At 33.2% G+C, this 13,931-nt stretch overlaps 1 protein-coding gene across 2 annotated transcripts in view; it reads left to right on the forward strand.

The window, feature by feature from the left end:
- RAD18 (RAD18 E3 ubiquitin protein ligase) overlaps positions 1-13,494 on the forward strand; it is a 129,424-nt gene extending 115,930 nt beyond the window's left edge. Inside the window, exon 13 of one of the 2 annotated variants that reach the window (XM_081935317.1) lies at positions 10,925-13,494. In XM_081935317.1, coding sequence (XP_081791443.1) covers positions 10,925-11,012 — 88 coding nt within the window. In that variant the 3' untranslated portion in view covers positions 11,013-13,494. Of the gene's footprint in view, positions 1-2,663; positions 2,721-10,924 lie in introns of those variants that run through there. The other variant, XM_081935318.1, reaches the window with a different exon arrangement.
- The last annotated feature ends 437 nt before the right edge of the window (positions 13,495-13,931 follow it).

The following is a 13,931-nucleotide window of genomic DNA, read 5'->3' on the forward strand; positions in this document are numbered from 1 at the left end:
GACACTCCTATTTTACCTTTTTATCACTACAGCAGGTAAAACCCATTCTGCATCAATAATGTCCCTCTGCATCAAATCCTTTGTCTTTTGACATAACGTCACTCAATGTTGCAAGTTCTTTTGTACACAAATATCTCTTCTTTTTGCATTGATTAAAGGGACTAATCCATGGGAACAGTCCAATTCCTTTTCATGCCAGTACCACTGAAAGTGATGCTTGTCCCACCACAGACCCTAACCAGGCAAAAGATGTCCTTCCAGTATCCCAGTATTTAATTCAGCAAATATGTTTCTAAATTAAAAATATCTGTTGAGTCCAATAGACTTGTACATGTTTTTTTTCCCTATGAATTTTGTGAATTTGTTTTAAGGACATAAACACCATTTTTAACATTTCCTAAAATCTTAAGACCATTGGTTGTTTTTTTTATACTATACCATATTCCAATTCTCTCTTCTAATTTTCGTACACAGTGTGTCGCCCGTTTTTAATTTTCCTGCTTGAATGGAAGCCACTTGTTATCCTGCAGTTGTTTCTAGCACAGAGAGAGCAAAGTTTCTTTCTAGGAAGTTTCACATAATAACCTACTTGATTTGATGCTTTTTCTTACAAGAATTGAGATTGAAAACTGGGCATGGAGCCCTTCCCCCCCCCTTTATTTTTCAAAAGAAAATATTTTTCTGATTTTCCCAGTATCATCACAGGGGTTCTACATCAGAATCCAAAAACCCCTCTGCATTAGCTAAGAGGATGCTAAAAGTGCATCTATCCAGAAAATGAAAGCTAATAAAATTCTAAGTGCGCTAGTACCACTTCGGAGATGCTTTGTTGAATTAGATGGAAAACATGCGTAAACATTATTTTTGGAACAAGATTTTGATCTCATCAAAAGGTCCAGAATATAGTGCTATTGTTAGTTTAAAAATACTGAGAATTGGAAGGATTTGAATAAAGAACAGCGTATAAAGGATTCACATAGGAGAGTATATTAATGGGAAATCATTACTTATCTTGGAAGTAATTTAAATGGAAGTAACCACAGCAATGTCTGAGATATGCACAGCACAATCTATTGTGTTTAATGAGACCTGTTTCCAAAGAAATATTATAAGATTGCATTATCACTACTATAGAATTAGAACAATCTTATTTTTTGGCCACATGGCTTGAAAAATATGAATATGACTTACAAGCTCATAATATATAAGAAAAGTGTTTCACCAGCAGAATTGATTTATGGGTCCATGAGTTAAGCATGTGTAATAAAAAGGACCACTATAAATATACATGTCCTCCTTTCCAAATCTAACTCTGGACTAACTTCTCCCATAATAACTGATAGTCTGGAGAGTTCTAAGTTGGTAAAAGCTGATTTAATATTATTTTAGTGATTTTATTTATTTTTCTTCTCTGTGATGTTTTATGTAAGTTTATTTTTAAGGAGGCATTTAGGTAATAGTGGTAGTGTATGTGTATACATTCTTAAATTCACATCAAGAATTTTAAAAAAATAACCCTGTGATTCGTGGCTGACAGTGTTGAAAATTGCTTCTCAAAAACAGAAACCAGAGTTTTGGCTCCTATTTAGTTTTGATTTTGTGAACAACAGCTTTTTTGGAATAGTATTTCCAAGTGAAAACAGCACATTGAATGCATTGGCTTGCTTATTGAAATATTATAATATACAGTATTTCTCCATGACTAGCAAAAATTATGTCATCAAATCCAGAGGCCACTAACCATCTTGACTATTGGCATCATCAGAAGTTCAAGGACCGAAGCTTTTTGTTTAGTTAGATCTTGTTGCTGGAATAATCTACATATAGATTTGATTGCTATATTCAGTAAACAAACATTTAATACAATACTAAAAATGCAAAATAAAAAACTACTGTCCCTTCTTGTTTAAAACTGGCTTGGATTAAATATGTGAGAACAAAATTATCTGGAAAATGAAGAAGCTGCAATTTTACTTGAAATGCAGTTTTAATCATGTACTTTCTCTAAGGAAATCTTATAGGCGGGTCTGGAAAAAAGTAGCAGTTTTGGGTCATGCATTATGTTCATCTGAAAAGAAGTAGAATTATTATTCTTCATGAAAAGGAGGCACTACCATTTTTTAAAATAATGATTAGCATATTTTCCCCCTGTTTGGAGAGACAGTCATGTCTTTGAAGCTACTGCACACAAGCCTCTATCACAGCCATCATTATTTCTGTCAGCCAACAAAAAAGTTGTGTTTAACATGTTTTGCAAATAAAAGGTCAAAGAAGTCCATGTATAAACCCAATGGGAAAAAATCAGAGCAGTTTTTAAAGGAAAAAGTATCTTAAGAAAAAGAGAGATCCATCTTCTTACATATTTTTTAAAATTAAATTTACTGTAGATATATTATCTTACCATCCCTATTTTGCCACGTCGATCAACTGATTATCAAACAAGCCCATATTTTATATCTACTGATACACATCATTATCTATATATTTCCACTGGGTAGCAAAAAACCTTATTGCCAAAAATAGAAAATTGATTTTTTTTATTTGAATCAGCAATGTTACTTTCCTATCATACAATCTACCATTCTTCAATTGTTCAATTTTCCACTGAAAATAATTATTAATTTATTGTGTTAATTTCTTATCTGGTTGCAATCTTTTTGTAGGGAGTATCCATAACATTATCAGCACTTCGAGAGAAGGATTATCCAGTGATTTGTATGGTAAGATGTAAATTCTATAAAGTTATACTTTATTAGTCTTTCAAGTTGTGGCAGTAAAAGGCACACAAATACACCTAGACATGCAAGCTGCACTTATTATGGTTCTGGCATTTCAGACACCATTTTGACTACAAGATGAATCAGTAAGCCTAAATAAATCAGTAGTTTTCAAGTTTAGGATGCTATGATCGTTTCCCCCGCCCCCCATGAAAAATGAACCTTTCCCCTCTCTTCATGAACAAACCTAGTGATTTCAGTGGGACAAGAAATAAACATCCTGTACATACCGAAACTAATTAAGTTCAGTCTCCCTAGATCCCAGGGCTACTGTGCTTTATGATTTCTCCTGTCTTAGTAGAATTCAGTCATGGGTAGGCACACTGAGTGTGTGGAGGTCTGCAAGATACTGCAGAACTGGTAGCCTATATTCTTACTCTCCCTGGGCAGACACTTTTCCAACTAAAGCAAGCCATTAGTATGTAATCTGCCCCAGAATTTCCCACCCTCCTCAAATGTGCTGGTGGATACCCACCTACAATTTGAAAGTCCCTGCAGTACATAGGATATTTTCTTTCTTTTTTTGTTAAATGACCATGGAAAAATATTGCAAGAAGAAAAGTGAGAACAGGGTAGAAGAAAATCAAACTTCCATTTTTTTGAAAGTAACAACATCAGGAAAATTTATATTTATTATGCTATTTGCAATTATTTTTCTCATTCATGATGTTCATAAATTATTTCATGGTATTATTTCTTTATACTTCTACTTGATATTTCCCCTCCATTGTTCAGGGATTTTTTTAAATTGAAGGTCATGCCACAGAAATTATTTCAATGAAGTTTATTTAAAGTTGAATGTATTTTTCATGCTAAGCAGAATATTTAGATTCAGAACCAGTTACCTTTGTAATTTATTCGTACTTGGTAAAATAATTTATTTTTTAGCTTCTAATATATTTACATTCAATACTTTCTTCCTTTTGGGGAAAAAATCTAAATGCCAGATATTTGGCTCCAGTAACATCTTGTGTAAGACCTAGAAGCAAAAGTTGGAATGGATTGGTAATTTTAAAAGTACAATAGATACCAATATATTAAATGGAGTAATTATTTATTTGCATAGACTCTTAGAATAAAGTTGAATTTATTTCTGCAGAAACTTAGAATAGAGATGTGAACAAAAACTGAATTTTGATAAGAGTCCATTCTCATGTATTATTTACAAAGAGCTTTCAATGAAATGCTAGTTAAATGATGGCAAAATGGAAATTGCCTGTTGAAATTTGCTGAAGATCTTGAGCGTATAAATATTCTTCTTTCTTTTTAAAAGTTCACCATGTACCCTTTGCTTTTTCCCCTGGCTTTCTTTCTTTTTAAATACAGTGCTCTTTTAAAAGTAACATTTATCAGGATCCAAGATCCTTTGTGATCTGAAAAAGCAGTTCTGCTTACACTCACCAACAATTTCTCTAGATTGCTCCAGGCTTCAGCAATGCCCCATGTCCCACCCCAAATCTCTCTTTTCCTAGGAGCAAATTTCAGTAGGAACAGAAAAAACTACATTGTTGCCAAATGAAAATTCTGTCCCAACTCTAGTCTAATGTATTATTTGCAGAATAGCATTTCCTCATGAAACGTAAACGTTACAATTTTAAAACTCTAGAATTCAATGTGATTGTTCCATGTTGTTTCCTTTGTGAAGTAAACCCGTCTGATGTTGGCAGCCAGACTGCTCTTTCTTATTGCAGATTTTGGTCTGTATGCTGTATTCCAGTAGTTATGCATATTGTTCTGACAGTTTGTTCTTAATTCCATTCTCTTCCAAATAATATCTTGCATTTTTAAATTATCATGTGGCAGGAATTGTAGTAATCAGGGATTTAAAAAAGATTCTTATTCCTCAGCGGTTGTGGCAAAATGTGTGTACTCTTGGGAGTTATTCTTTTTATATGTGAAAATATGGGATAAATTCTAGACTTTTAAATCTATGGAAAACTCATTTTAGGTACTTTTATAAATGTTAGATGATCAGAAGATGACTGATTATGTTTATGTTCACCTTTTGTTTGTAAAGTATAGGTCTGTTTATATGGTTATAACAGATATTACATGAATGGCTCCTTAATAGGTTTTTTAAAATATACTTGAACTTGTAATTCATGGTATCTGTACATTACATTGGCAGCTGTAGAGCTCAATTATGAGATTCATTTGCTATGAATGTCATACAATTTACTGCTCAAAGATGACTTACGTTGGGAATCATCTTGTTACATCTGTGATCTTTGGTCATTATAATGATCATTCTTAATGGGATATAGAAATACACGTTTAACCAAGATTGTCTTTGCTGCTAAGCTGACTTTTGCTTCGGCTTTCATGTTTGTTCTCTGATAAATTTGTAAACAGTTATTTGCTTATGATATAAACATGCAATTATCACTAAACATAAATTTAAGTACAGTTAGCTGTCTACAAAAATACAAATAATGGTTCAATTTTCTGTCTTTGTTTTTTAATACAATTTGGTTGGCTCTTGTTATTACTTTATACAGATGTGAAATTTGCTTTCTCTATTCACATTCATTTGCTGCATAATTATCAGTTTATTGTTTACATGCTTTTTCTATCAAATCTAACATGTAGTTAAAAAACATTTTAAAAAATTCAAGTTCTTGGTTCTATTTCCTATCATAGAAAAGTAGGGGAAGATGATGAAAATGTAATCAGGATAGGTCACTGGAAGAGATATTTGAATATGAATTTTAGCATGGCAGTAACAAAATCTAGCACTTATTTTGTTAGTTTTGGTGTTCTTGATCTGAGCACATTTATGAGCCAGGGTAGTGGTCACCAACCAGTGGTCCGCAGAGAATATTTTGGTGATCCGCAAAAAAATCATTTACATTTTCTATATTGCACTAAATATATTTATCTTTTTTAAAATTAGTATTAGTGGTCCATGGGATTTAAAATTATGAATTTAGTGGTCCTTGAGGTCCGAAAGGTTGGTGACCCCTGAGCCAGGGCACAGTACTAAGTGTATTAGGAGTGGATAATTTGTAAAGTCTTAATGGTGTTATGCTAATGGACTTTAACTAAGGTCTGCTCAATTATCTTACTAAAAGTTTTATGGTTACATCCCAACATATGAAATTTAAGATTGGTTCTTTCCCTATCTTTAGATGCCCATCCTGAATGCACATCAGTATACTGTATGTACATTGAATACACAGCACGTATACAACAGAGGAGAGATCCTTTTCTACTCTGCATAGCATAGCATGAGTTTACTTGTGATGAAATACAGTTTTAGTTGCACTTGTGATATATTGGCCAAAACTCAGCAAATCATATACTGTCCTTACTATTAAGTGCTAGAAATGAGTTAGATATGTGAAAAGAAATAAAAGTTGAATGCAGTTGGAGTGCAGAACTTAGTTATGTGTGTGGTGAAACAAGAAAAGAGGGTCAGAAATGCATAGGTGTTGAACGAATGTGGATTGAATACAAAAATGAATGATTCTTTTGCCCAACATTGGTAGAGTAGAGATTCCTATTGATGAGAAGGTGATAAGGAAAATATTAGAATGTACAGAAACTAAGAGATTAACATTAGCAATTAAGGAGAAAGAGCAAACTGAATATTACATGATTTGGGAAGTATTTTTACCAATGGTTGGAGAATAAAAAATGAGTTTGGAAATGAAGAAAGCTAAAATATGAATAGACAATACACTTAGATAGAGATATAAATAAGAGGAAAACTGTAAATATGTGTATGATGAGAATAATGATGTTTAATGTTAATATGATATTATTACGAGAAGATATTCAGAAGAAAAATGGAGAGTTTTATAACATTTAAATGCTCAATATATTATAATATAAACTTAGAGAAATAATATTAATATGAATGTGAAAGATGTGGCAAAAGAGGAACAATGTTGCACAGAGATGTTTGTACCCAGATGACACACTGCATAAGAAAAGATGGAATGTTTATTTTTGTAATAGAAAAATAATAAAACTCTTTATTTAAAAAAATGAATGATGGCCACAATTGGAACTGGCCATAAATGCGAGGGGATTGGTTGTAACTGCCAGCTGTCACAAATGAGGATGACCTGTGATTTTGCCATAAACAGAGACTACATTAAAATCAAACTGGAAAAAATAGAATTTGAAGAGAGAGTGAATGGGTTGAGAAGAAGGAAAAGTTCAAGAGAGTCAAGGATGAATTAAGTTGGCAAGATTCTAAAAAAAGAGAGAGAGGGAAGAAGTTTAAAGAACAAAAGGCAGTATAGGAAGCAGGGAAAGGACATGATAAAAGTGAGCATGGTTTGCTATGCTGGTATGAAGTTGCATAGTAAGAGATGGTATTACAGACTTTATTTTGTTTGCTATATCTTAGTCCCATTCTGTACCTTGCGTTTCTTACCACTATCTTTGAAGTGAATAGTGTGATAGGTAAGCATGTATTATCTGCATGCATGCATGCATACATACATACATACATACAACTCTCTATCTATCTATCTATCTATCTATCTATCTATCTATCTATCTATCTATCTATCTATCTATCTATCTATCTATCTATCTATCTATCTATCTATCTGTTTCTCCTTCTAAAGTTAAATGTATTTTCACTATTATTTTTAATTATTTTGAAGAAACAGAATGGGAAGCAATAAAGAAATAAACTATCTGAATGCATTGTTTTTATTGGTAAAGGAGTAAATAAGTTCTATGTGCCAGGCCATCAAAAGAGGTATTTATGTTGGCAGCCATCTATATTCAGCATTAGAAATGACAGAATAGTGCAAGAGGAAATCATGGATTTTGTACATTCCTGTTTTTCCATCCCTTTTTGCTGAAAATAAGCATCTTATAAACTTTAAAAAGTTAAATAGTTTGCCTACCAGATATCTCTGCATCAGTAAGCTAAAGAGCAGGAGGGGGGGTTGGGGAAAATCCTTTGGAGGCTTTGGGAAATGGGAAGCAGCTGAACCTCATTACTTTTGGCCTGTTTGTCTCAGAAAAAATAAAACCAAAGAAAACTCCAAATAATAAGCCAGCATTAAATTTTGCATTTCTCTAATAAAAATAAAGAGACTTAACAAGAAGGAAACGCCAGACTTACTTTTGGATATCTTGGGATTTGATAAAGAAAATATGCTTACTGATTTGGGTAATTTAAGGAGCATAGTTTTGGTGCACAGCTTGGTTTCTTATAAAAGTTTATAGTTCTTTTTTTTAAAAAAAAAGTTTTTTATTAGACATACATTAAAACATTGGACCCAGTGTCACCATCCTGGCAATGTCTTTGCCATACATACTAAAATATAAAGTTAAATATTATAACCACCATGCTTATTTACAATTGGTCCATTCAATATTTACAAATATAAAGATATCATATTCCATCCTTGTCGTTTTGTTCTTGTCTTATACATTTTGTAAAAAATGTAAAACTCTATAGTTCTAATTATCCAAGGTATACTTTAGTGTAAACAACACATGCCTGTCCTCATTTAATAAACAACATAAAGAATAAACTGATTCATTTTTAAATTGTGATTCAAAGAAATTCAGCACTGAGACATTTACATAAAAAGAGGTTCTGTGGTTTTTATCCACTATCAGTTGCCTGTTTTAATTAATACCGCGTGGTTGATGAGACAACTTCTACCAGGAATTAAACAGTACTAAGAAAGCATATTTCTAGGAGTGTTCATAGTGCTCTTGTGTGCCCTGTTCGATCATGGTTATCTAGAATGGCAATATAATATTCATTGACTGAGATGATGTACAATATCATGACATGAGCTTCCTGGAAATGTAAAGGCTTGCAAGTTTCAAAATTTAAGATAATCAGCTCAGTGAAGTATTTTTCAAGAATAAACCTTTTCTTCGGACTCCCTTTAAATACCTTTTGTGGTCACAGACCATGGCATGAACTCCCAAGTCTTAAATCAAGATTTAGAACACTAGACTGCATCAAGATTTTTTAGACCCCTGTGACAACATCATGGCCTGCCAGGGGTCCACAAAACACAGGTTAAGATCTACTGCCTTAGATGGTTGACCAATGGTCAACAGAACTTTATGAGAAACAAGCTTATTGTCATATGCCACTGACAGTCATATGACTCTGATGGGTCTAGAAATTTAATAGATTTATAAAGTATCCTGACTCATATAGTTGAAATGCCCTGTACTTTTAAACAAACTACAATATTCTGCATGTAAACAAATGCAATCTATCTGGAAAAAATATTACTTACATAAACTATGTTGCATTTAACCACTTAAACCTGACACTTTTAAATTTATCTTTGAAATTCACTTATATTCTCTTGATTTTCTGTCAACTATTCTTATTAGTTTTATTTTGTTATTGTGCTTTACATTTTCAAATCCAAATTTTTAAGTCATTGTGCAAGAATATGTCTTTACTTTTTCTGACAAATGGCATTTATTCATTTGAAACATTCAAATGAATATTCTTCATTTAAGCTCATCCTCTATGGACAGCTCCCAATAGAGAAAATTATCTTTTTAAATTAGTATAAGCCAAGTATTTGTGCTTATCCGTCTTTAATCTTTAGTTTCTTGGTTATCATTTTCATTTTTGCAATGTTCTGCTATTTTCTTAATCTTTCAAAGTTTTAAAAGCAAATTATACTCTATTTCTTTGGTATACTATAAATTTGTATTCTAAATAATCTGTATCAGATAATAGCATGTACACACAATATATTCATGTTGTAATGGTAAGAATGTAAGTTTTCCTCCCACAAGAACATTTTGTTAAAATCTCCTTTTGATCATTCAGATTTTGTTGAAAGAGGGGTATTAGATTGGTCATATGATTCATCATAAGTGTCAAACATTGTAATATTATGCCTGTTATAAACAGGTTGATGTAATTTTCCCCCTCTTATTATTATGGCTTAGAAATAGTGTTTAAACCCTAAGCATTAAATCTACTTGGGTTTAATTCTCAAACTCATAAAATCAGAAGTTCTTTTCCTGACTATTTAAAAATGCTTTAGCTAAATCTCAGGTAATTCAGAAAAATTGGCTTAAGTCTTCTAATAAATATCTTAAGTGTTCATATTTATTTATTTCTTCATTTACCTTTTCAATTTATATAGTCACTTCTTTGCTAAACAACTCTAGTAAGTTTAAATAATCAAAAATATATCAACTACGCGGGACGGGGTGGTGGTGGTCACAAAGCAATGTATATAACACCAGAAACACTTAACTCACATAACACAGCTCATACTTAATGATGACATACAGAGCATCCTGACCCAGAGCTCAAGAAAAGAGTCACATATTCAGCCTCTTTCTAAAGGCCAGCAAGGTCTGGGTCATTTGAGTTTCAGAAAGCATAGCAACTGAAAACATAGCAATGGAGAAGGAGCTCCATAACATAGCACTGTTTAATAGATAGGACCTGGAGCATAGCAATTCTGTCAGTTCTGATTAAGTGGACAGAGATACTTGCACAGTCCTTCAAATATTCTGCCTCTGAAGGCTGAAGGGCTTTATTGATGATAACCAGGACCTTGAACTGCAACCAAAAACCATTAGTAACCAGTGCAGTTTGTGCATTAGCATTGTTATATTGGCTTCTTCAGGTGTACCCATAACTATCCGCCCTGCTACATTCTGAGCCAGCTATAGCTTCCAATGATTTTGAAGGACAGTTCCATGTTAGAATGTATTGCAGTAACCCAAAGAAGAGGTCACCAAGCTGTGAGTGACTATGAGCAAATACACCTGACTGAGGAACAGGGACAATTGATGTGCAGGATAGATTTGTCCAAAAGCTTTGCTATCCATTGCTGCTATTTGCAGAGAGAAGTCAAGGAGGACTCCTAAAGTGCACATCAATTTGTAGGAGATGGTACAGACCTATTCAGAACTAAAGATGGAAGGTCTCTAGGATCAGGTTGCCTATAATGCTCACAGTCATTCAGTGTTGGTAAATTGTGCTTTTTTCTGTGGCTTGTTCCATCCAGATTACAGCTTCCAAATTCTGAGGCAGAACCTAGACTATGTTACTTGGGGTTAAGGGGGCTTTGATTATGGTGCAGAATATGCTATTTTGTGAATCATATACAGTATCTTCAATTGCTACCAACTATATCCAGTTTTTAATTATCATGTGTCTCCTTTTCTTTTAGAAAAAGAAGTGTGAAAACGACCAAACAAAAACCACAACATTCTAGGAGCAGCTCGCCAATATCCAAGAGTAAGCGAAGAAGAAAGTAGCGGACATACTATTTTGTTATAAAAATTTCCAAAATGGTTTTACTTCTGAAAATTTAGAAGCATATCTATTGTCAAATTCCATTCCCAGCAATGAACATTGCTTTACAATAAATCTACTTTTCCTGTTAATAGCTGTATATTTAAGGGGCAAGAAAGTACTTTATTACATTCAGAATGTAAACTTTAGAATATATGCTGTTTTACAAGATCAGCCTTGTCTTAACTGTATGTATAGTGGACTACAATTACTATCATCCAGTGATGCTCTTAGAATACCATTTAATTCAAATTATTTAATTAGAAAAAAAGTTGATTTAGGTAATTTTCATTCTTTTTCTTATGAATATGGTTGAATCATTATTCTGGATATATTTTATAGCCCGAGTTATACCATGGTTTTATTCTTTCATATAGTAAAAAAAAATCAGAAATATTGTATGTATGTAAAAAACAAATGAAAACTTGCTATTTGCTCTGAGAGTATTGCTTTTTCAACTGTCTTCCTCTTTATTTATTTATTTTTTGACATCTATATTCTTAGTACAAGATTCTGTATTTCTTTAACAATTAGAATTTCTAGACTAAAAGAAATTCAGACAAATGAAATTAATTCCAGAATGAATATTTTCATCTGCTATTTCCTGATAAAATGATTTCAAGATCATGCCACATGAGATTATAATTATGTACCGATATTTTGCCAAACCTAAATAATTTAGCAACATGGCTAACAAAATGTCCACTCCTATGCATCGATTTAGATTGCATGACCTGGAAATCATTTCATTACCAAATTAATTTTGCTAATTATTCAACTGCCCAACACTTTCACTGCTGAAAAAATAGAAAAGGGCCTATTTTCTGTTTCCACCACCACCTTCTCCAAATGGAGTATTGGGAGGATTCTAGAACAGATGTGGGAGAATAAGAAATTTAAGAGGGAGGACAGGAAATTAGGATCTTTTCACAGAACATCTCCTTGCACAACTTTGAATTTCCCTCTCAGTTTATGTGTTCTGAAAAAAATTCAGTCCTGTGATGCATGCTATATAACAAATTATGCTTCTATCACATTCATTTGCAGGAGTATATTAATGAGACTACTACTAATGCTAAATATTTTTCTGTTCATATATACGTACACACCCGTGCACACAAACAAACATGAAATTTGATATTGAGCATGGTTTATATACCTTTGCATGCTATTCTAATCCCAAGTCATAACAATTTAAAAAATTAAGGGTATTATCTTCAAAAAAAGTGCTACTTTTCCTTTTTGGGATTTCTTCTAAATCTGGAAACATAGCTGCTTCATCTCTGAAAATGAATTTGGAATAATGTGTGAGGAACATACTCACTGCCTCTGACATTTATGCTATACTTATTTCCTTGAATAAAGGAATGTCTGCCTTCTTTCTCTTTCCCTCCAGCTCCAAAGAAATGGGAGAAAGTAGAGGCTGCCCTTGAGTTAACAGATAAGACTACATCTTGAGCATGAAATAGGAAGGCATTGTGTTCAGCCTCTATTCCTCATGAAAGGGTTGAACTCAAAGGGCCCCTTCACCACAGAAGGAAACTTTCAGCTTGGCTGTGAAGTGAAAGGCAGAAGGGGTACACTGATTTTGCCTGGGTACCCAAAGGTGGTTCTGAATGTAGAATCACACAATCAGATGAAGAGACCTTCGTGGCTTTAGTATCTCAATGTAAGTCCAAGCCAAAGTAGGAGGAAGGAGATTGGGTTTGCTTCAAGCTTCAGATCTGAGTCCAGGGTGCACTTTTTAACCATGGCAAGTTGAATGACCTTGTCAATGCCTATTTAAATTTCTTTGAAGACTTAGCCATATATATTAACACCAGTTATTTAAATGCACACACACCAAAAACATGTCATACAGTTCGTTTAAATTTTTTGGGATGAGAAATAAGGCAAGATCCAAAGGCAAGTTCATCATTCTGATTTCATTTTCCTTGCAGTTGAGGTGATGACATGAGCAGGGCTGTCTGTCTTGTGCTATGCTAAGCATTCGCATCAAGCCCTTGCTTGAATTAAAATCTGGCTGCCTATTAATATAAGTGCTTGCTTTTGACTGCTTATAAAATTTCAACTAAGTTTTGGACCTATTCTTCAATGTTACTTTGCAGCTAACTTTCATCATCACGTATTCTAAGATATTGCACTTATGTGTAAACAGTTCCCTCATGGTTACTTTTTCAATAGGAAAGTATTGGAAAATATTTCCTTATCAACTTTTCGCCAACTACTTTTTATTAATTTTAATATTTAGAAGATATCGCTATGACCTATTAATAAAATCAAGAGCCTATGTGAAAAATAACTTTATCAAATTATGTCTTATTTACATTCCCTAACACAAGAGTTCTCTTTTGGTTCCCTTTCTTAATGTAATATATTCCTGCAATGTATTATATCAAAGGCCATAAATGTCAGCCCCACTGCTGTGAATTTTTATCGTTTTTTTAAACGTTGCTGCTTTATTTTTGTTTTATTGTTTCTTGTGGATGTCTCTTCAGACATTTGAGATGAATGGTCCCCCCCCCCCCAATTTTTGGGTATTTCTGCAGCATGTTTGATTTTGCTGAACTCCATCTGGTGCAGATCAAGGACTGTGTCCCAAAGGAAGGTGCGTGTGCAATTGCTGTTTTGCAGATTTTTTTGTTTTGTTATAAAAACGAGTTTTGATGTGCATCTTAAGTTTCAAGAGATTAATAGAAATAATGGTGGAGTGGAGCTATGTAAGTTTTGAAGTAAAAGAATTTGTAGCAAACTTACTACTCTTATACTGTGGCTTAAAAGAAAAATACCATTGGTATTTGTCAGAATATTTATGAACTGGAATAGGACATAGCAACAGGTCAGCCATGGTAACAAGTTCAGCCAATGCATAGGCATGGCAA

This window comes from Natrix helvetica, assembly GCF_964273705.1.
Source record: "Natrix helvetica genome assembly, chromosome: 1".
Taxonomy (NCBI): domain Eukaryota; kingdom Metazoa; phylum Chordata; class Lepidosauria; order Squamata; family Natricidae; genus Natrix; species Natrix helvetica.